General features: G+C 38.9%; 1 protein-coding gene across 1 annotated transcript in view; it reads left to right on the top strand.

Moving 5' to 3' along the window:
* The first annotated feature begins 7,438 nt into the window (after positions 1–7,438).
* The window catches only part of LOC149078905 (uncharacterized), a 73,056-nt gene continuing 56,411 nt past the window's right edge, over positions 7,439–24,083 (top strand). The window contains exon 1 of the mRNA XM_089241101.1: positions 7,439–9,273. Within this exon, the coding sequence (XP_089097227.1) occupies positions 8,123–9,273 (1,151 nt within the window). The 5' untranslated portion in view covers positions 7,439–8,122. The remainder of the gene's footprint in view (positions 9,274–24,083) is intronic.

Here is a 24,083-nt window from a genome sequence, read left to right as displayed (position 1 = left end):
GTGCTTAAATTTATTTAGATATTAATATTTTAAGAGAATTCGATCCGGCAAAACCCATGTTAAGTATAGGGAAAAGAGCGGTTTGTTTGGGCTTACTTGTCAGTCCATAGGGTTGCCACAACGGCTTCAATTTTCCTGCCTGATGTCACCTCCTGTTATTCTTTCCTCCATGACTTGAACCCATGTACCCTGAACTCTTCCCATCTCTAACTCCGTATCTTACCACTACAGCACTGGTTATAGTTTCTTATTATGACATTAAATTACAAGTAATATTTTTTTTACTTGTATTTTCAAATTTATTCATTTTCATGTATGCACAAAAATTGCAAAATAGAAATTGTGAGACATATTTATCATTTTGAGGCAGATAATGGAAAAATTATATTATAATTGCGGAAATTATATATAATACAAAAAACACAAGAAACAAATTAATGTATTGTGTAGTATATTTATTTATTGTATATTTATTAATTATTAATAATTTTAAATAAATACACAATTAATAATTGTGTATTTATTTATTTAAAATTATTAATTTATATGCTAATAAAACAAAAAATACAGAATAAAAAATATGCATCACAAAAGAGTTAAAATTGTCAAAGTATGGTAAAAATGAAAACATCAAAGGAAAAAAATAAATAATTTTAAGAAAAACACACATACAACAAAAACAAAAGCAATTTTTTTAAATTAAAAAATATGTGCAATTATAAAGTGGCAATTAAAGTTACGGTGGATAAGTTCTCGCTCCTCCTAAAATACCAACATCTACGATGTAAAACATACACAGTAAGGATTCAATTATAACTGACGAAATGATTTTGATATATCAACATAATTAATCCTATTAAAATCAAAATTTCATATGAAAAATTCAAACGTTTTTAATTTCAATTCAAACAAAAAATTGTACACTCGACTTTAAATTTTCTCCAAATTTTTATTTCAAGGCAATATTTTTATTTAAAGGCACACAATATGGTGATATATATCTTTGTCAGGTTCACGATATAGATGTATGTCATGCTCAGGATATAGAGCTATGTCGTCTTTGATAGATCTATATCAGGTCTATATCGAGAATCTGATATAGATCTTTGTCAGGTGCACGATATAGATCTATGTTTTTCAAACTATATTAAAATAATTTATTGTCCCAAGTTGTTGTCCTTCAAAGTAGAGATTATTCACATGGAATCAAATACATATTCGGCTGAAAAATTAAAGATTTGATCAATTAACGTCATAAATAATTTGCACCATATAAGACGAGATCGTTCTATATCATAGTTATGACATCTGATGTTCCTCTGACATTTCGATTTATAACGATATGGTCCAAATATTGTACTATACCGTTGTGCTACTGGGGCTGTTGCACCTTCCTAGTTACGGTCTTGCACATACACATACATGACTAGAGGTTCTTTGGATCTCATGTGATAGAGACCCCCAATTACTTTTTTTTTTCTCCTTGTAAGTCAGAATTTCCTCTAGCATGACCACGGCCTGATGGGAAATGAGCTTATCGCGTAAACGACAGAGCCTGGTCGTGATCAGTCTGTTCTGTTCTGCTTTTAAAAGCTCTGTTTAAGCTGTGTTTAATATGGTTTCATCACATCCTACAGTGGGGGGGGGGGGGCCCTAAGCCAAGGCCGTCATAAAAATTCTGCCACCTGAAGCGAATAATATTTTGACGCCCCTTATCTGAAAAGTTTTCGTTCTTCACTTCTATTACCTCAATACAGTCACTGTATTACAGTGGTTCCAGAAGTGTTGGCCATGACCCCCTTGGAGGGTGGAGGGGGTAACGCTGATGATTTAAGATTTCACGAGAGAATTTCCTAAGTAAAAAGGTCCTGTGATGAAGTAAACATATGAAATCAATATAATAATCTTGTTTGAAGGGGGGGTCCACCACTATGGGGTGGTCCCATAGTGGGCGCACTTGTTTAAATTTTTTCCTATGGGTTTTAGAAAAATGTCTGCCCTTCAAAGGATTAATTGAGCTTTTGGCACATATTATACAACGCATTAAAATTCTACGTAAAATTGACTAAAAATAAGTTGAAGAAAACTTTTATCCAGTTAAATATCACAAATGTGCCTTTATTATGGGAAAACATGAAAATTAATAAATTAATATTTAATAATGAATCTAAAGATAAAATTTACTTATTGAAAATCCAAGAACCGCTCTCCTCATTTCGTAGTTTTTAAAATCGGGATTCTCCTCGTTATGTTGCTTATACGCTGTTATGTTGCGTAACATAAAGATAAGTTTTCTTACCTTTTTATTTATACATTACTGAGAAATTTCCTAGCGAAGTAACAGCCCTGAGTTCATACGTTTATGCGTAGTGCACAGGAGAGAACGAGGGGGGCACGTTCTTCCCAAGACGATCAAAAACTGAAGAAAAAAAAATTATTCAATTATTTTAGTAAAAAATTGAAATATCGAAGGAAAATACCTTTATATTTATCCACTTGTGTTAAATGATTGATGAAGAAATAATAATGAATGCCTTGAAAATGATTTTTGAAGGTTAGTAGCTCAAAATTTCTCTGGGGGAGAGATTCCTTGTGTGCTTCCCGAGCACAACGCGCTTCTCTAAAGGTCTATCTTGCGTACGCCCATGCTTTTTTGACCAGGGTGGAGGGTATTGTAATGTGTGGTAGGTTTTCTGGTGGTCTTAATATGGTGCAACCTGGGCAACACAAGTTCTACCACAAGTCATTATACTGCTTGACCATTGTTTGGAGTAGCATAACCTCGATGGTTATGGCCTCAAGAGAAGGCAGGCCTCAGAAAAATGTGAGAAGTAGTTGCATTTTTCAAGAATTTTCCAGGTAGGGGCCTCAGAAAAATCACTTTGCCCCGGGCCCATGATGCTCTTAGGCCCTGGATTGGCACATATCTCAGCAAATCTGTCGGAAAAATATGATATTTGTTTTTGTGATGTGCTGTTGCGCACTCTCCAAAAACCTCCTCGACCGCACATCATGGCCCCCTCATAAGGGTGGGGCTAGCAGGGCTCTAGCCCTGGGACTCAGGTCGATTCTCATTATTTTTTGTTTTTTTTCACGATATAAATTAAATATAAAGGCCCGCGAAAAGTCTGGGGGCCCCACACTAGGAGGTGGAAACCATTCCGTACATTCTATGATCAAAAATGCTAGGTGTCTTATATCACCTCTTAAAGTTTGTCCTATGAATTTCAGCTTATACCACATGTGAGACAGCCATCAATGAACTAGAAAACCCCGTCATCTATCAAATAAACCTGTTACAACTCTCCGATTGAAATTAGCAAACGGATTTTGATTAATACGCTGCATGCAAAAACAATACAATATTATATTAAATTAATACTTTATGAGTAAGAATATTAATTAAATTATCAAGTTTGGCTCAAAATTTTAACAATTGTTATTTGTTAAAGGTAAAATAATATTAGTAAAACTCGCTATATAATTTTACTGCATTGCCCATGCAGGCATTAAAAAAAGTGAGGGTGCCCCGTGATAAGACGCCGTCACCCATCACAAAAACTATTTAAAAGTCAAGGATAGCTGCACAAGAGTTGCACTAACGTTGTTTTACCACGTACAAATAAAAACTTAAAATTTTGAGGCGAACGTGATAGTTTAAGTAATATTCATACTTATAAATTATTAAACAATTTGATACCATTTCGATTTTTTTTTTCATATTGCACGTTGATCAAAATGCGGTTGCTAATTTCAATTGAAGAATTTTAACAGTTTTATTTGATAGGTGGTGGAAGAGGGGTTCTAGTTAAGATGTCTTTCTCACATGAAATATAATACTATACTATACAATTACTTTCAATATTTTCTAGAAGGCGTATTTTTGCTGATAGTTTAATTTTTACCCGTTTCTTGGTTATAGATAAAAGTGACTAAGAAAGGCATCATTTTTTCATGGTGAAAAAGTTTACAAAATATGAAGGCTTCAAGTCTGAGAATGCTTCACGTACACAATCTTTTTGCTGCTTGGGAAAAACTCTCTATATTGTGCGTATAAGGCAGCATGTTATTTTGCCATTCTGCACAGATATCAAAATTCTGTAGGCAGAGAAATAGGTCTGTGCAGATGACAATATGCGCCCCATCTGAGGAATAAAAAAGTTAAAGGGCACATTTTTCATGTAAGAATACAATTTATACCTTTTAACCGCCAGCATATTGATGCTGCTCATGAATCCAGGGTGAACCCCGTTCACCCTGGAGCTAGGTTCCCCCTAAGACTGAGATCTTTTGTGGTGTCCTCTTCTAGTGAATTTATAATGTAAGAAAATACAAGGTTTCTCCCGGGCCTTACTCTTGTAGGGGTCATAGTGCTCACTGAAATTATTGAGGATAGATACTTGATTTCATACTTAGGAGATATTCACCGACAACTTCTATGTACACCCTATGATTCAATGATTAGCATCATGATTATTTAAGTTAAAGACGTGTTAGAGTTCTTGTACGGGTGATGGTTATAATCAAAGCTCTTGATTCATGAATATGCCTCCTAATAGGCTGTTACAGGACTCCAACCTCATGAGTCCCAACCATGAGTTCAACCGGACACAACCACGACATCCTATATAACCTATCTAGGTGGTCGTGACACAACACGGAGACCATTCAGAATTAATGAAAATTCAGAATTAATGAAAATTCAGAACCAATGCAAGTAATAATTCCAGAATTGGTGAAAGAAATAGTTCCCCAAGTGATGAAAGAAAAATAATTCCAGAAGTGATCAAAATTCAGAATTAACGGTAAGAAATAATTTCAGAATTAATACTATAAAAAAATCTCAGTATTGATCAATATTCAGGATCAACTGTATGAAAATTAAATGTGCAACTGTTTAAAATAAAAATGCGCAGAATTGATCAAAATTTAACGGTATAAAAATTCCAGAATTGGTCTAAACTCAGAGTTAACTAAAGAAAATTTGAGAATTAACGAAAATCCAGAACCAGTGAAAGAAGTAATTCTAGAATTGATGAATATTCGGAATTAATGCAAGAAATAATTTAGGAGTTTGTGAAAATCCCAATAATTTGCATTGCATGCGGGGCTTCACAGAGAGTGGGGCCCGGTGCCACCGCACCTGTCGCACACACCTTGGGCGGCTCTGTTTTCGCCAACTATAACTTCACATAGGTGCCACTGTTACAACTGAATTCCCCTCTTTTTTTAACGAGATTTTTTCCATATTCCTTCAATTTTAGAACCAGCCGTAGAATTTTAATTTCTTTTCGGAGGCTATCGGTGAAACACCCCCATTATATGTCTACGTATAAAAAGCAATAAAGTTGCGAAATAATGCAATCGTAAAAACTATCACGACTTTCATTTATTTGATCCGCTTTGAAAAGAAGAAGAAGCAGCGAAATCTGGTCAAAAGGATATGAACCTTCGGGTGAAATTACGGCAGTAAGAGTGATGATGGGTGACGTAACATTTATAGGTTACTGTCTATTTTCAAACCGTTATCTAATAACGGCTCCGAAATGAAGAAAACGGACCTCTTATGTAATAATAACAGTGTTATTGTCCCGGTTACCATTACCCAGTGGCCTTTTACCTGTTCCGTCTGACACGGATAAGAAAGTGACCTGACATTCGGGCCAATTTTGTTTTCGGTGAAGGACACCACGGAGGAAGAAAATATATATATATATATTTTGTGCTGTTTACTTCTCAGGTTTGTTTTCATAATAAAATAACGCTTGGATAATTTTATTTGGCGGAATTCACGGATTTAAGCCGCCAGATTCACACTATGTAAATTAGAACAACCACGGATAAAAATGGATATCTCGGGTTATTTTCTCAATTCCATACATGAAAAATCACATGGTTCCTAGAGGTACTGGAACTGCGGGGCTAGGGTCACTTGACTTCCCCAATAATTTATGAATATACAGTACTGTACAAACCAGCGCAAGCCCTCCCCCATACAGATAATAATTTAGATAACTTTGAATATATATACGGGATGTCTGGCAACCCCCCAGGGGCTGCACATAATGTTTTCATTGTATTGGCACGCTGAGTAGTTCTAACTCTTTTAGACTCTTTATGTGAGACGTATGTGTGTGATGATTTGTTATGTGACAAATTTGACGTGTTTCATGACGTGTTTAAACCGGGACCTACAATTTATTGCCGAATCCGAGAGAACGGCAGGTTTGTTTTTTATACTCATCGAGAGGTTGGTGCGCTAACCTTTCGATGGGGGACTCTCTGCGGTAGCAATTTTTTCTGCGGTCATGTCGCCGTTTCTGTTGTACCCCCTGTGTCAGGAAATTTTTCTAACAAGGACGAACTGGGTCTCAAACACGCGACACCTCTAAACATCCTTTGGTACTTTAGGCGAGTATCTTATCGATCTGGGCTACCGTGCCCTGACAATAACAATTATAATTATTTAAATTTGACACGAATCATCACGATTGCTTTAATTTGACATGAATCATTATTTCAGTCCAACACGGATAAATTATTATAAGTAAAGTTGAGATCAATAACTATTTTAATCCAACATGGATTCATTAAAATGAATGAATTTGACGTATTTCATTATCATTGCTTTAATTTGGCATGAATCATCATTATTTTAATTCAATATGAAAAAAATAAAAAAAACAAATTTTTGACATGGATAAATCGTAATGAATAAATTTGACATGAATTATCATCATTGTTTTAATTTTACACGAATCATTATTTTAATTCCGCATGGATGAATTATAATTAAATTTAAAGCATTTTCATTATATTATAAAAAAAAAATTATAATTTTCTTCTGGCATGAATTGTTACGAACGAATTTTTTCTCAACCATAAGGACATAAATGAATACAAATGAAGTTCACTAATTAATTTGAACGGTGGGTCCCCATATGGGAAGGGTGTCTGGCAAGGCTCAAGCTCGAGGGCTCAAGATGAATCCCCCCCCCCCAAAAAAAAGATTTTTTTTTTTCCTGCACACTTCGAAGGAGGGGGTAGCAGGCGGATCTGGTGCCCCGTACGCTGAACCAGAAGGGGGGGGGGCCCGAATTCACCCTTTTACTGTTTCTTCTACATTACAAGGGGCACCAAAATGCCGGCTTGCCCCGGATGACAAAGTATCTAATAGTTGCGGTCCTGGGGGTGGCACGAAAAATTCTTGGTCGGGGGGGGGGGAGATTCGTGAAAAACTGCAGCCTACAGGCCCGCCAGGATGTGGGGAACATGATTTGTAATTAGTTTTTAAAATGATCTCAGCTGTATCCGTTAATTTTGTCTTTTTCTCCAGTTATGATGCTCGTGATTAGATATTTGGCTACATTTGGCGCAAGTTTGGCTAGAGACAGAATCGCTCAGCTGGTTTGTAGACTGAAACAACCCTATTCCAGCAGCAGATGATGTGAAGCAGAGCTGCTGTGAACAAGGGAGGTATTTCTTCTCTTCGGATGCAACGGGGAAGTGTCGAGTAAAGTCTCTCGTGTGTTGTTCCTTCTCATTCCGAAGTGTCACCTAGTGTTTTGTATAATTGTTCTTTTTTTCGATCTTTCAAAAAGAAAAGATCTCGAAGAAAACGTTGGTTATATTATGATCTCTCTTCATCGGAATTCGTTCACGTTCTTAGTATCCATTTGAGAGCCTTCCGCGTTGTGTTTACTAATATTTATTTGGAAGTCAGTGGTGTTCAAGTGCTCGGGTCTCGTCAACGGACGGACTTTGGAGGTAAGCCCGTTTTCTCGAGCATTATCGATTTACCTAGAGGCGCTTCGAACTCATCTCTCTCTGTGTGTATTTGCGAGCGAGAAATATATTTTATTTCTTATATTATTTCGAAATCTGCCTGGAACCTCGATTCATATTTGAACCGCCGAAGTGTTTTTTGTTCGATAGAACATCTTGCGATTCCATCGTCTCGTGCGTGTGCGAATATCACACTTATCTCTCTGGCAACAGATATGTCATTGTTAGTGACATTTGTGAGGTAGTCATTCGACGGGGGACTCTGTGTTTATTTTTACTTTCTCTTCAATTAAGACATTTGTGTGTGTTGGTCTCTGTGCTTTGAATGTTGTGAGTTATGTTCAGCTGTCGGGAAGATCAGCTATCGGACGACGCCGGGGATTATTTGAGCTTCGATCCCGGATGTAGCTGCAGCATCGACGAAGACGAGAGGAGACCTTTACAGCCCACGACTGCGAAAATCCAGTGGGCACCGGTCAAGAATACCGGATTCATAACGTGGAAGCATTCCACCGATCCACCCACGTCCATCGGTCACCTGGCGTTCCTGCTCGATTGTTTCGTCATATCGTTCGGACCGGACATGCCGCAACTCGGACGCTACCACCCGAGGTCGGACCCTGAAGAATACGCCGTCGAAGTCATATCCGAGGACGAGTGGTCGCTCCGCGACGAGGACGAGTACGACGAACCCACGACGACTGTCCCCTGGACGTCGGATTGCCAGGATATCAAATTCGAGAAGATCGGCCCCTACTACAAGAAGAAGTTCAAGACCACTCATAGTCACTCGCAGCTCACCGGGGTGCACGACCGCCGGTGTTGCGGCGAGAACCACTACGAGCTACTGGAGGCCCGAAACAGTGCCCGACGCCGCGTCAGCACCTGGAACGACCCTAGCTTGAGAGAGGACCTGGAGAGCCTGGACGGCAACGAATTCCCGAACGACGACGTGATAAGAGAGCTGTCCGAGATGAGACTGATCTTGGAGAGGTTGCTCGAAAATCGCGACCTCCTGGAGTTCTACGACAACAACGGGCTGCGGGACATTCTGGAACTCCTTCCGGATCGTAACCTGGCCAATCTGCCGATCAGCGAGGCGTCCCCGCATTTTCCGGTGGGTGAATGGAAATACGAGGAGTGCGGTATTTGCCTCGTCGTCCAGTGGTTGTACAGGAGGCCCTGCTGCCATTACTCGGCTTGCAAGGACTGCCTGCAGAAGTACTATTCCCAGAAAGTCGAAGACGGCATCGTCAAGATCGAGTGCTGCAACGTCAAGTGTAACTTTTACGTCCACAGAGATGAGATATCGGCCAGGCTGGAAGGTCCCGTTAAGGATAAGTTTCATAAACTGTTGGTGCTGGCCAACGAAGATTCGACCACGAAGACGTGTCCGCGCTGCAACCACGTCACTAAATTCAACAGGAAGGTCGAGAAGAAAAGGAGAAGGAGGCGGAGGAAAACCGATATCAAATCTACTACAACCAGGTGAGCAAATATACATTATTTTTCTAGCATGCAATTTTTATGGTTTCTCATATTTACATTCAGAAATCGAATTATAGCGAGACTTCTCTGAATGACAACCTCCAATCTTCTTTAGAGTTTTCATGCTAATCATTAGTTTACCTCTATTGACGGGTCATTTCTTGTAAGGGGCCATTCAAGTATGACGTAAGCAGATTTGCAGCCATTTTTGACCCCCCCCTCCCCCCGTCAGCAGCTTAGAATATTTCATATCTTCAAAAAGGGGTGGTTGATGACGTAAGCAACTTTCAAACCCCCCCCCCCCCCGCCATCATCAAAAGTCAGCAAATCCGAAACCCCCTCCCCCCTCGATGCTGGCGTAATACTTGAATGATCCCTAAACAGAGGAAGGAGGGTGGTAGCCGGAGAGAAAAATAAAAAAAATTCGGAACACCGAAAGGATTTGCCCTCCGGAAAGGTTTTATTGCATATGAATGCCTATTTTTTTGAATGTAGAATTCAAAAAGGTATAATCGTGGCTCTATCCCGCACCTGTAAAGCGTTCTACAATTCTACTTCATTCGTATCGAATTCACATCATTCGAAGTCACAAACCGATGAAGCACGGCCGTCTTAACACGTTCGTGGCACCCCTTTTCCCCGTTTTTGATTTTTGTAGAAAAAGTCTTTAGCTGTAATGACATTGAAATATGTATTTATAAAATGAAATATGACAGTTAAAAAAAAAAGCTTAGAATGAATAAAGATCTTCAATTACATAATTTGGGGGGGGGGGGGCCCTTGGACTCCGTTTGTCCCCCCCCCCCCCCCGTTAGGGCTACTCTGGACGTAAAGATAATGAGCTGATTCTTATTGAAGTTTTTAAAAAAATTGTAAAATGTAAAATAATTGTAAAATGTGAGCTTGAAAAAAAAACCACGTTGAAATTGCACATGGGAAATTTGTCTCAAAAAGAGAAGTCACAGTAGTAAGAGAAGAAAAATTTCTGTATATGTAAGTATCGGAAGCATCTTTTTTTCTACTTCTCATGGTGTTTGTGCCTAAAATATTTCCAGAAATAAAATGGCATCGCATACATATGCGTATGTTCACAATAAACATATCTCGACCTTGGAACTCGAGTGAATTCTACCTATTGTCAGAGCATGTGCGATTATTTCTTTTTTCCAACTGGGTTGAGGGGAAATAGCACGAAGACATGGAAACGACATTTACAGCTAAGCAGCTGTTTTTGTGATAAGATGATGGTGGGTTTTGCCGTTAGGATGTATAGGTGGTTTTTTTTTTTTTCGTTTTTCGATTTTCTCCATCGATTATTGCCCATCCTACTTTTGCCTTTCATCCGTACGTCCAGTGTCTCTTTACTCAATAGTTTCTGCACATTACATGGAAAAGTTTCCGTACGATACATGTTTCCCGTTTCCGAATATGACAGAGAAAAATAGAACACACCGAAGTATTGTCTTTTTCTATTGGTGTTTTAACTTAAATGCTTTTCTTATGTGTATAATTTTTTTTTTTATTGTCTGATAATGTCTGACACACACGGAAGTCTCTCACATACTGAAGTCGGGGCCTCTAAGTTGGGATATCAAGTTCTTGCCGTTTGCCCCCTTGTATTCTTGGGGTATTCTAAGGTGGGTGAAAATCACGTAAAGGGGAGAAATGATAGATGGTTTAGAGCAGTGGTTCTCAACGTTTTAAAACCCGCGGCCCGGTTCAATTCATTTTTGTGAGTCGAAGGTCCGGTAAAACACACGACCAACGTAAAATGAATAAGAAAAATGAAACGGCTAATCACTCGCGACCCATTATTAATGATCAGGGCCCGGCGGTTGAGAAACCCCGGTTTAGAGGACGACAGAGAGCTGTGGAAAAAAATTTAGATGTGAAGAATTGACTTTTAAATGAAATATGAAAAAATTAAGTGAAAAATGAAAAAAATTGAGTGAAAAATTTTTTAAATTCACATAATTCTTTTTAAACCTAAGCTTAAACTGGTTGTTATTATTTTTTTAATAATTTGTGTTCATTGTACGTCGGAATGAGCTTTAATTTTCTTAATTAATTGATTAATTTATTTGGGTCAATATATATTTTTATATACAGTCGAACCCCGTTGTAACGCCACTATCCGTCCCAAATTATTTTGGCGCTATAACGAGTTTGGAGTTAAATTGGATCATGGAGGAAATAGCGTAGCATAGAAGCTCCATTACATAAATTCAAACCTTAATTGCAAACTAAACTCTCAAACTCTCCTTAGTGTTACTCTAAGAATACGCTATTTAATACGCATTCAGTTTCAAGTTGAGAAAGTTGGTAAAATTTTAAACATAGTACAATAACCATTTCTTGATATAAAACATAACCTTCTTGATTTTATAATCAAAAATTTCCCTTTTCCAGGTATTATGTCGAAATAACTCTTTTCGACATGATTAAATGGTGCAAATCTAGGGAGAAAAATTTCCTAATGACCACCTATATACCACTAGAAATGTAATGACCTTCGAGTAAAAACATGCACTGTTCGAAAACCTATGCTGGCAACCTTGAACAAACTAGTGCAGTATGCTCATTGTACGTTTTCCTTATCAATGAATCCGTTTCTTTGAATAGGTTTGTTGTTCAGCTTTTAAGGTTCCTAAAGGTCCCTACCGTGCAGGTATTCATTAGGAATGTGCTTTCTAAGACCCCCTGACAACACCATTCTATATTCTTCAAGTTATTTTCTCTATTGTTATGTTGACAGATAATAGCAATGGAATGAAAATGATGGAAGAAGGAATGTAGTGGAAATTTTTTTCTCGGAAAAAAAGGCACATAGACAATATATATATCCAACCAATAGTTGGCGTTATAACCGTTCTTTTACATTGTACAGTAAAACTTCGATTAACCGTCACCGTCTGGACCAGAGCATCTCTTAATACATATGTACAGTAACGTGCTTTTACTGCAGGCTTGAGACGAAAATGAAAGTAAAATCCTTTAAAAGTTAATGATACATACATGTTGTATTTACTTTTACAACAACGATCAATATAAAGCCAGCCCAGGCAGTGGCGACATTGAAAATAGCGTCCTTTATGTTATATCTCCCAAAAAATTCTTGAAAAGTCATGGCATCATCAGGTGAAAGCAAGCCATCGATAAAAGCTTTTCTGTAACGTCGCTTTATATTTTCAGTTATGTCCTGGTCCATAGGCTTGACAAGTAGAGTTGTATTTGCTAGGAGAAAGAGGAATGTAATTTTGCCATCATTACTTTTGAGTTCACAAGAGGGGCGTGTTTGGGCATTGTCCATTAATAGCAGTGCTTCTTGCGGTAACTGGTTTTCGGCCATATGAGCTCTAACTTGAGGCACGAAACGTTTTGGAACCATTCTCGAGAAACTGTTTGGTCCATCCGAGAACTTTTTTTGGCCATAATAGTTCACAGCCAATGCGTTCATATTTAAATTTTTGAAAGCACGTGGTTTTTTTTTTAATTTACCAATTACAAGTAATCTCTTTGCTGGAGTCATTTGCACAGACCGTAGCATTGTTCGTATATTTTTGGTCATCATTGATCATTTTTATTGCACCACGGTCATTTTCTGCACACGAGGGCTAATTGGACCGGGACCTACAATTTATTGCCGATTCCGAACGGCAGGCTTGTTTGTTTTTATACTCGTCGAGAGGTTGGTTTAACCCCTCGATGGGGAACTCCCTGCGGTAGCAATTTTTTCTGCGGTCACGTTGCCGTTTTTTTTTTCTTGTACCCTTGTGTCAGGAAAGTTTTCTGACACGGACGAACCGGGTATTGAACTCGCGACACCTCTAAACATCCTTTGGTACTTTAGGCGAGCAGAAAGTCAGTCAGCAGATAATTCAAAGTTGCTTCAAGGATGCTACGGGTTTTGAACCAATCATCTCGGTGATGAAGGAATCATATCTGGCGATCCAATTCAATTTCAACGAATCTCAGAATAATGTTGGACATGGAATTTCAGAACATTTCAACTAAAAAACACGTGAAAAAAAAATTTGAACGTAGTTTAGTGTATTTGCATATAGTGTGATTGAAAATTCATTGTGTAACTTAACCAGTAAATTTCATCAGTATGTAGTAAAATATAGGACAGTATTTTTTAGTTTATAAATTAATCGAAGTTTTCGTCATTTTTTTGTGTTTTTTCCCTTTCTTACTGAGAGAGAAAAACTCTATTTCTCGAAAACTCTTTATCTCGAATTTTTTTTTCTGTCCCATTAGTTTCGAGATAGAGAGGTTTCACTGTTTATATATATTTTTTGTTAATTTTTTGCTAGTTGAGTTTTGTTACACACGTGTACCTCTCTGGACTGAAGAGGATGCAACCGGTACACTAGGTTAGTAGTTCTCAATCTGGGATACCACAAAGAGGCGAGTACTGGTGAAAATCGAGTGATAGGGGAGACCACTACAGCATTTTAAGACAGCCATCGCGAGCCGTGAGGAAAATAATCAGATGTGGTGAAATGGAACTTTTAAGGCAAATAATGGTGACGAAGAAGTGTGTGACGGCTTCTAGAATCTTGAAGCTTCAGTGGATCAGAACTATCCACTGAAGCTGGAGAAAATCTTAATGCGCGAACTCATTTGTGCATTTCCCGGAAGGAAAAAGGGGGGCTTCATGTCCACAGAGAGCCCATATACTGAGATCGAGTATGACGATTTTCGAGACTATGTAATATGTTAGCTGTAATGAAATATGTTAGCTGTAATGAAATATGTTAAGTATGAAAAATGCAGAATTGAAGTTGTTACTTTCAGAAGTACGGGGTCCCATATCTTGTTGCACGTTCTCCAGGCTGTGATCTTTGATAGTCACCAGCAGAACAAATTTTTCACCGGCCTCTCCGTAGTGAATTTATACGAAGAAACAAAAAAATGATAAAAATCTTCCCGAGTAACCTGGGCCGGCACTCCTCCTCCCACCTCATGGGGATTCATGACGGAACACCAGAACATCTCTTTGCTCGGAAGCCCATGATGTTGGGACAACACTGTTCAACAAATTATAGCCATTCCAAAATTCAAGGGATGAGGGTTGAAGGCCTTGGGTAAAACGGGGGTGGGAGCACAAGAGTAAAATAAAGTCCGGGGGCGGAAAAAAAAGTACACCAAACCCTAGAGAAATGATTCCTAAAGAATGAGATCATTCAGTGGTACCGAGAGATATAGAAATCGGACAGAATTGCCGCGAGATAGGTATAATACTGGAGAATGCAGGGAACCTGAATGTAGTTATCTCAAATTAACTGACATTATCTGATTCAAATGTGAAGAGGAAAAACAAAATCACGGATGTAAAATTGCATTACAGGGTGTAGTACGGAATCATATCGACATCCTCTCTTTTTTCTACTCTAGAGCTAAAGATAGACCCCTCATACAAAAAAAAAACAACAACAACATGGACTTTTGTGTTTTTGTTTTTGCATGTTACCGGTTTTTTCGAGATTGCCGTATTTGCAACGTTCAGCTAATCTAGAAATTCGGTCAATCGCATCTTCCTTATAAAGCCGGTTGTTGGTTCATCTCTTCTTTTCTCTCTCTCTCTCTCTCTCCCCATCTTTTTCAGTTTGACCTCTCATCGGCGACTTCTGATGACATTGTCGGATATATTTTTGCGCCAAAATAGCGATGAATTCCATTTCGTACGCATGTATTGTTAGATGGGATTGTAAAAGTATTTTTATTATGAGGGTTTATTAAGGGGTTGCGTTATATTCCGACGACCTCTTTCGACTTCACTTTCCTATAAAATGGTGCTGGAGTAAACTTTAATAACAATTTTTTGATAAAAAGTGTCCCAAAATGATGAAAACAAAAATAAGTTTTGGTCTTCCATGACATGTCATTTTCTATGAAAATATCATTTTTATGGCAAATATGTATCTAACAAAATTCGTGCGATATTCGAAACACGATAGCGAAAAATTATATGAACGGAATATATTGTTATTTTCATAGTACATTTAGTTAGTGGTGGTTATGATTATATAATTCAGATTATGAACCAAAATTTAAAGTATTGTATGGTATGTTCATAAGTCACACTCGAATCTGTCGATGTACCTGTGAATTTTTTTGAATTTCATTACACATATCACTGTATTTATAGACCGTGATTTCACTATAAAAGCTATTTTACGAAACTTGAAAAACGCAACCAATAAGCTTATCGGTCAAATGCGAGCTTATGTATCCAATAGGCTTATTGATTGGTTTTTTTTTTCTTCAAGTTTTGTGAAAAATCTTTTATCAAACTTTTATAATGTGATCCCGGCCTTAGACAAATACATACGATAGACCATAAGAAGGGATTACACTATAAAAGTTTGACAAAAGATGTTTCACAAAACTTGAAAAAAAAACAACAACCAATAAGCCCATTGGCTACATTTAATCATTTAATGTAACTGATACGCTTATTGGTTGCGTTTTTCGTTTTGTAAAAGATCTTTTATCAAACTTTTATAGTGTAATCCCGGCTTAAGCGTCATATAAACGAAACAAAGCCTGTTCTGGAATTTTTTTTTTTCCTTCCAAAACTACGCGTTTTCAACGTAACCTTAAATTATGGCTGTTATTTGTTGCACGATTTTTCTTCAGATTCAAATCTTATAATGTAAAGCAGCGGTTCTTAACCTTTTCTGACTCGGGAGCCCTTTTTAACAAATAATTTCTATGGCGTAGCCCCGTTTGGCTCAAGGAGCCCTTTTTAGTATATAACTTATATGGAGGAACCCTTCAGATCTGTTTTTTTTATTTATTTATTAATCAAATTTACTGATTTATATTTTACTTTCCTCGAGCTGAGGAGCACCGGTTGAGAACCGCTGATGTAAAGAATACTTTTGGAAACTTTTTTTTTGCGGTGGCCTCCCACACGGCCATTGTATTCATTCAGTTTTCGGGATCAGGGGGGGGGGATAAAATGTGGTAAGCATATTTGCTTTCAGCTTTTCCTCCCTTTGGAATTTCTTTTCTCGTATAAATACGGGAGGAGTCTTTATTCCCATGGTTCAAGGATTATGAAAAGTGTCCTCTATTGAGGGGTGGTCCCTGTCATCATTCATTTTTCAGGTATAAACTCTATTGAATGGTGTCTTTTAGGTACCGATTTTTTTTTTTTCACCTTTCTTCCGATACAGTGACAGCTCAATCTTAGTTCACTTCCCTTTATATTTATTAAACGGTTCCCCCTCTCTCTTTTACAATTTTTGCGGTCTACATTGTATGGAAGTGAACAAATTCAGTGTCACAATACCATTTGTGTTCTTATCTGTAGGGGGAACTTTGAAGAACGAGTCATAGTAGGTGTGTGATCCAAAGAAATAGAAGAGAAAAAAAAATACGCAGTCTCCTGTACTTATGGGGGGGGGGGGGGGGGATAAGCCAAATTCAGGGTTTTGTGCAGTGCGATGTGGGAGATGTTACATTCAAATTACGCCAGCTTAAGAACATCGTGGGCGCTCTGATTGGAAAACGCACTGCTGGCCATAGGTGGATATAGAGGGTGGGGGCACCCATCCTCCCCGTTCTCTCCAAAAGTTGTATTATTATTATCACAGGCGGCAAATACCTTCCCCCCTCCCGTTCACTATTCACCCACCCCTTTCGTTCGAAGAGCCTGAGAAAATAAAATATAGAGGACACTTTTGGCCTTTTCCAGGCCAAACAAAATATATCCGCTTATGCTGCCGACTCCTTTAAATTTTGACAAAATTGATATTGCTGTGCAAGGTCATCAGACACTCGCTCATGCACCGAAAAGCCCCCCTCCCCGGGCTGTGCCAAACTTAGCTCATGCTATAAAGCGGCTTGATTACGCTTTCTATCATGGACGTTCTATCATGACCTCTTAGATCAGTTGTTTTCAACCTGGGGACCTCAGAACCAGCGAAACTGTCCATAAAACCTGGTTCATCTTAACGCATGGGCCCGACTGGACATGACCGGGACCCTTATGCCCATAGGAGACCTACGTGATGAGAGTTGATAGAACCCCTTCCCCACGAAGGAAGCTCACTGAACTGTAGCCCAGGATTGGTACGGATTCAGGGTGATATGTCGGAAGCGGGGGGGGGGGGGAAGGATTGTGCAGTTCCGTTGAATCGTTGTATTTATAAGGCAAACCAAATTTTTTCCACAAAATTTGGCTTCTGGAAGGAGTAATTATCTTTCCTCACTCCTTCTTTTCTGGATCCACAACCAGGGGCGTAGCCAGAAATTTCGTTCGGGGGAGGGGGGCGGAACCAAAGTCATAGAACAATAGATTTGGCCATCTTTTTCCCTTTTTTCGGTCATTTTCTCACCTTTCGGGGGGGGGGCAGACCCCCAAGTCCCCGCCCCCTACGCCCTTGTACTCACCTGGCACTTTTTCTCAGAGATCAACCTCATTTATAAAATTTTTTATACAATTGTTAAATTTAGTTTTTACTAAATTCAATTCAATAAGTAGAAAGTGTCTTACTTCTATATGAGAATGGAGGAAGGTGGGGGGGGGGGGGGGTCACGAGAAGAAAATCTGGTCGAAACGGGGCCACGGGCAAAAAAAAAAGGTCAAGAACCACTTTTCTAGACAACCTCCTGGTGCAATCTGGGAGGCCGTAGTTCTGTTCGATCCGGTGGATTTTTCTTCTGGAAACCCTCTTCTGTTAAACCCTGCTGTTATTTCGAAGCCTTTTCTGTTCAATTTCCCGCTTGAAATGACGATTGACGGAAAGCACATTTTTGTTCCCGTTTTGCTCGTTTGTTTCAACTCTTCTCATCAACTGTTTATTTTGATTGCTCCTTTTCTCGCAAATTTTGCAGACAATCTCTCTTCAGTTCTGTCATTAGCTGAGCTCAGCTTCGGAGAAAGTAACAAAAAGTAAATTTTGCTTTTCCACACGCATATGGCTGTTTCTTTAAGCAAGTATCAGCCATAACACTACAAGGAATAAGGGGAAGCTGTTATGTAACTTGAAAATGAAAGATGCTTGAATTTTCGTGTTATGTAAGTAGCATCGTATTGAAAGTCTGCTTGCTCTCGGTGTACAATAGAGGTAACCAACGTAAAAGCTTTCGTGGAACCCTCAATGGTTATGAGGCTGTTCCACGGAACCCAATTTTTAAAAAAATGTTTCTCTAATATACAAGGTGTCCCTCTCCCCCCCCCCCCCCCGAATGTGGTCTCGACATCATCATGGGATCCCGGATAAAATGATATGCTGGGGCTCCACATCCTAATTTAAACTTATTCTCATAAATCATATAGCTATATCTCATTATTGAGGAGGCTTCGTATGCAGCTGAGGCCTCTGGGCCATGAATGGGTGGCCCGACGTTCGGTGTCGATAGATGTTTTATAAAGTTCACGTAAGTTCTTGACCTTCTTAACTGATAAAAATTTTCCTAAAAAAAACCAAAAAATAACGTTATGATTATTATATGCCGATATGTCCCGTTTTTTTACCCGTGATGCGAAAGATTAAACTATTCTTTAGGTTTACATACATAAAAACCAGCGAACACATATAACACTTATACCATCAAGTTGATGTCCATTTGTATGAAAATATTCATGTAGTAAACCGTTTTTTTTCAGATGTTCTATCGAACTTAAATGAATATGTAATATGAAGCCATGATTAAATAAAAAATCTTGTTTCCTGTAAATTATGGGTCTTCAAGTTTTTGGAACCATCTGCCCCTTCCCCCAATCCCTCTCCAGGAAAATGGCACCCTTATAGCCAGGGCAGGCAAATCACAGGCGCTAAGTCACCATAGCGACTAAAAAAATTGGTATTGGTGCCTACAATTTTCTTTGTGCAGTTACTAAATCGCAGTCTAAAAGAGAGCAGCATAAAATGTTTGTAATTTTTAGCAGCATGTCTGCCAACATGAAATTATGCCACTATGTCCTAAAATAGTCAAAAGAAGCATTATTTTGAACTTTTTTCTTCGGGTAAAATTTTTTTGGATTAAAATATTGTTCTCTCCTAGATTCTTTTGCGATTTGTCCACCCCTGCTTATAGTAACTATTAATTCTTCAGATAGAAGAGTAGTAGAGAAGTAGGTGCAAGATAATCTTGCAATTACTATCTTGCATGATGTGGAGCTCCATCATTTCTTCGCGAAGTATCAATATTTTTCAGGGGCAAACATTTCTCATTTTGCTTTGCAAATAAACTTCAATAAAAATGATTTGGTTTGAAAATAATATTTTTGATAATTTAAATGATTGAACTTGATCTAAAATTAAACATTAATGTACTTAATCAAAGTGATATTGATGTATGAAATGTTGTTGACACATATAATCCGCTTTTCTTAAAATTATTACAGTTATATGAATAAAATTGGCATATTTTCCGACTCAAAGAGTTGGAATCAGCTTCTCTGTGGTTCAAAATTTCAATTCAAAAAACTCAGAAAAACCAGTTTTAAGCTAAAGGAAGCGCACAATTTTCTGGAGGTAGTCAAATGCTTTTTTTGCTTGCCACGTTTGCTCCAAAAGCTATTCCATTTATTCCGAACTCTGACCGAGACACTCCTTTCACACGCTACGGACTCGTATGTACGGAGACATTCCATTGGAGGCGTGAACAATCGGATGGTAGCTTTCAACGGACGAGTTGCCGTCCGGTGAAGCCGTCCACTGCTATTACAACCGACGGCTGCTGTGCCGTTTCCAACAACACAGTGGCCTACGTGACTAAATGCATGCTTTCACACGCTACGGACATTCAGCCTTTTACGGAGCTAGCGAAGGTCGCGAGAGAAAAACTATTGGGGGATTACTGTTTCTCTCTTAGTAGTTTAAAGTCATCCAAATGGTTTGAATTTTTTCAAACAAACAATTTCATTAAAGAACAGCATCACTATTATCAATAACAAGAAATTTCTTTCCTTTGCAAGTACTCTGGGTTCTGGGATTTCTAAAGGGTTCCGCGTCAAGTTTGATTCCGTGCGGAACCCCCCCCCCCCTCCCCCACCCAAAAAAAATAAAATAAATAAAGAGCTCTTACAGAATACCAATTAGAAATCTATGGTGAAGAATTTTTTTTTTTTAATTTTGGAAACGAGATCACATTGACGCCTCAGAAAAAATAAAATCAAAGCACAGAATACCAACTTCAGTCGACCAGCACTGTGCCATCAGTAGGATTCGAACCAGAGTTTTTTGCGATTGGAGCGCACGACTCGAGTGTGACGTAGCTTGTGTTCATCTGGAAGACCCAAAGCAGTGTCTTGCCTGTGTGTACGCTACTAATCGCAACGAATGCATTGTATTACAAAGAACAAAGTATTTTCTGAAACACTCTGTACTCTTACCATGGCTTTGTTTCATTTGAATCCACCCTTACATAACTCGATGTAACGTCTCACTTCAGCAAAATGGATTCAGCGTGAGAAAAGGCTCTGGAAAACTTCCTTCAGAATCCCGAATACGTGCATCCCGATGGGACGTAGAAATCGAAATTGCTCGCGAATTTTTGGGATTTATCTATATGGATTTTCATTTTTTTAATGGTTAGAGACTTAAAAGAAGCGATGAAACATCTTTTCAATGCGGAAGTCTGGAAAAAAAATATTCAGCCACCTATTCTTTTCATATTTCGATCATAATCTCAGATTGGTATACCTCGCACGTCTTTAGGTTGAATGTCTGAGTCGTTTATGGACACGCGTTCAGATTCAAAATCAAACGTGAAGAAACATCGAGAAGCTCGAGCGACGCATTTTTATTACGTCTTTTAGACGTATATTATATGTATACAGTATATTGTACTTGTAGTGACATTGCGCCATACTAACAAGACACGGGGACCGACGTGAAAATAATAGCGGGGCCACTTAGCCCCCGGTTTTTGTCTTCTGTGAGAGAGGGGGAATCGGAAAATCAGAAAATTAAAATCATGAAAATTCAGAATAAATGCAAAAAATGATTCCAGCACTCATGAGAATTTCAGAACAGGCCTATACGAATGTCAGTGAAAATTCAGAATGAGAGAAAGAAATAATCACAAGACTGATGGAAATTCAAAATAAATTAAAGAAATAGTTTCAGAATCGGAGATAAATGAGTAAAATCTTTTAGAATCGATAAAAATTCATAATTCCAGAATTAGTGAAAATTCATAATTCCAGAATTAACGAAAATTCAGAATAAATGAAAGAAATAGCTTCAGAATTGATGAAAAAATAGTTTCAGAATTTCAGAAATGATAAAAATTTAGAATAAATGAAAGAAATGATAAAAATTTAGGATAAATGAAAGAAATGATAAAAATTTAGAATAAATGAAAGAAATGCTCTTAGAATAGATAAAAAATTCAGAATTTATTTAAAAAAAACAATTTTTCAGATATGGTGTAAATTCAGAATTTATTAAAGAAATTTTCTTTCCAGTTGAAAATGGAGATCCCCCCCCCCCCAGAATTTATGAAAGAAATTATTGTTACCGTAAATGCCACCCTCCCCCCCCCTCCAAAAAAAAAGAAAGAAAAACGAGGGGCCCAGTGCTACCTGTCGCGCACCCCTTAGAGCGTCTCTGCTCGGCTAATGAACAAAACTAATGTTTCCCTTGTTTTTGAAAATTATCGCTAATGACCATGATAATAACTTCGTTTATTTTTCCTGGAGCTCCGAGCAAATCAGCTGAGTAAACATTTGTTTACCACAAAGATATGGTATCGTTTCGAAGACGCGAAACTTATCTCGTTATGACGAACGTCACTTTTTTTTCTCTTTTATAACGGCCTTGGACCGTCTTTTCTATACTTGATTAGGACTCTCGATTTCAATCGTGGCTGAACGGTGACTATTTTTGGGAATAAATGGCAAGATTGAGATTGAGGAGAGAATGTTTCCATGAACATGTATTGCATGGGTGACAGCGATACAGGGAGGACATGCATTTCATTGGAATATATTTATTTCCTTGCGTCCCCCCATTGTATTCGCGTTCCGAATTCCAGCCGTTTCCCGAACTTAAGTGAATTATTTATCGTCACTGTGTGTCATTTCTGAGCGTTGGCATCGAATGGATGACAATTATTGCCTTTGATATCGTGAATATAAGTACGGCATTCGTAATGGTAGTATTTCATTTCGTAAATTATTGATTTTGTAATGTGATTTATTACCACCCGAGGCCAGTCGTTTATTATATCCAGTCAATTCGGTCGGAAATGTTACTGGAGAGGTAGATATGAGTAGGGTGGAGAATCACACGGGTAATTTGCTGAACTTGTGAGAGTCGCATGTTGAACATGGAATTTATTACTTGCCGATCAACATGGACCAACATTGGCTTTCAAATACTGCTCTGTATGTAATCTGAATATCGCATTCCAAAAGATGAAGTCAATTTAATCCCCATAGTGAGATTTTTGCATATAATTTGAATAATTCGTTCCTCGATGTTGGAAACCGGCGAAAAGCGGTGAATTTCCCGTAAACCAAATTTTTTTACTGGTTTTCTAACATCATGGAGCGAATTGACAACAATTCATCGGCGGAACATTCACTGACAACAGTTCGACACGAGTCAGTGAATCAGTAAATGATACAGTAGTTGGTGAGTGAGTGACAGAAGGGGGTTAGTGTTGGTGAGTGGAGCGAGTGGCAGACTGAGTGACCTAGTGAGTGAGTAGGCGACCTAGTGAGTGAGTAGGCGACCTAGTGAGTGAGTGCCATGATGAGCTGCCCAGTGGTAGACTGTGCTCGTCCACTCATCCGCTCACTCACTCGCTCGCTCACGGATTCGGTAGCTCCATCTCCAGCCGGGGCTCGACGAGAGCCGAGAAGGGTCTTGGGGTGTCCTCTCTTGAGGGCACCCCATAGTCTCTCTCTCTCTCTCGTGGGTGGGGCTCGAAGAAAACCGAAGATGGGGGCTTTGGGTGAAAGGCACCACCCCACCCCATCCGGCTCAATTCACCGTCCACTGGTATAGTTCTATACCAGCGTGAATATTCTATAGTTCACCCTCTGGCGACAGGGGCCAACCCCCCCCCCCCAATAGGGTAAAGGGCTTATATCCCTCAAGAGACAGAGTCCGGGTCTTGTCTGGACTTCAGGGGCCAGCCCTGGCCCATCGAGCGGGAGGGGTGCCCTGCACCCATTGCCCCCTCTCCGTCTCTCTTCGAGACCCGCCCACAAGAGGGGGAGAGTGGTCTTGAGTGTCCTTTCTTGAGGGCACCCCAAGACCGGTTTAGACTCTCGTCGAGCCCCCAATCTGTTCGATCTCTGTTGTCGGTGAATTTTCCGTCGATGAATTAATTGGTGGTCGGTGAATTTTCCTAGTAGTGAATTTCATGGTGGTGAATTGTTGTCGGTGAATTTTCCGTAAACCCTGACCTAGAGCATGTGTAAACGTGCAAGTGATAAAAAGAGCGGCCCGTAAACAAAGAACCATATCAGTGAGCAAGCAAAAGAGTTTGCTACAGAGTGATCAAATAGGTGAGTGACTAAAACAGTGTGCAAGCATGTGAATGACTGAAAGAGTGACTAAAACAGTGTGCAAGCATGTGAATGACTGAAAGAGTGACTAAAACAGTGTGCAAGCATGTGAATGACTGAAAGAGTGACTAAAACAGTGTGCAAGCATGTGAATGACTGAAAGAGTGACTAAAACAGTGTGCAAGCATGTGAATGACTGAAAGAGTGACTAAAACAGTGTGCAAGCATGTGAATGACTGAAAGAGTGACTTAGAGTGTGAGCATGGGAGTGATCGAAAGAGTGACTTAGAGACACAGGCGTACTTGCAGGAGTGGGAGGAGGAGG

The sequence above is a fragment of the Pholcus phalangioides genome, unplaced genomic scaffold (genome assembly GCF_987345545.1).
Source record: "Pholcus phalangioides strain wild (caught in Gottingen) unplaced genomic scaffold, Ppha-v1.0 ptg000013l_1, whole genome shotgun sequence".
In the NCBI taxonomy this organism is placed as follows: domain Eukaryota; kingdom Metazoa; phylum Arthropoda; class Arachnida; order Araneae; family Pholcidae; genus Pholcus; species Pholcus phalangioides.
The sequence above is the reverse complement of the archived record's forward strand: the minus strand, read 5'-3'. Positions and strand labels throughout refer to the sequence as shown.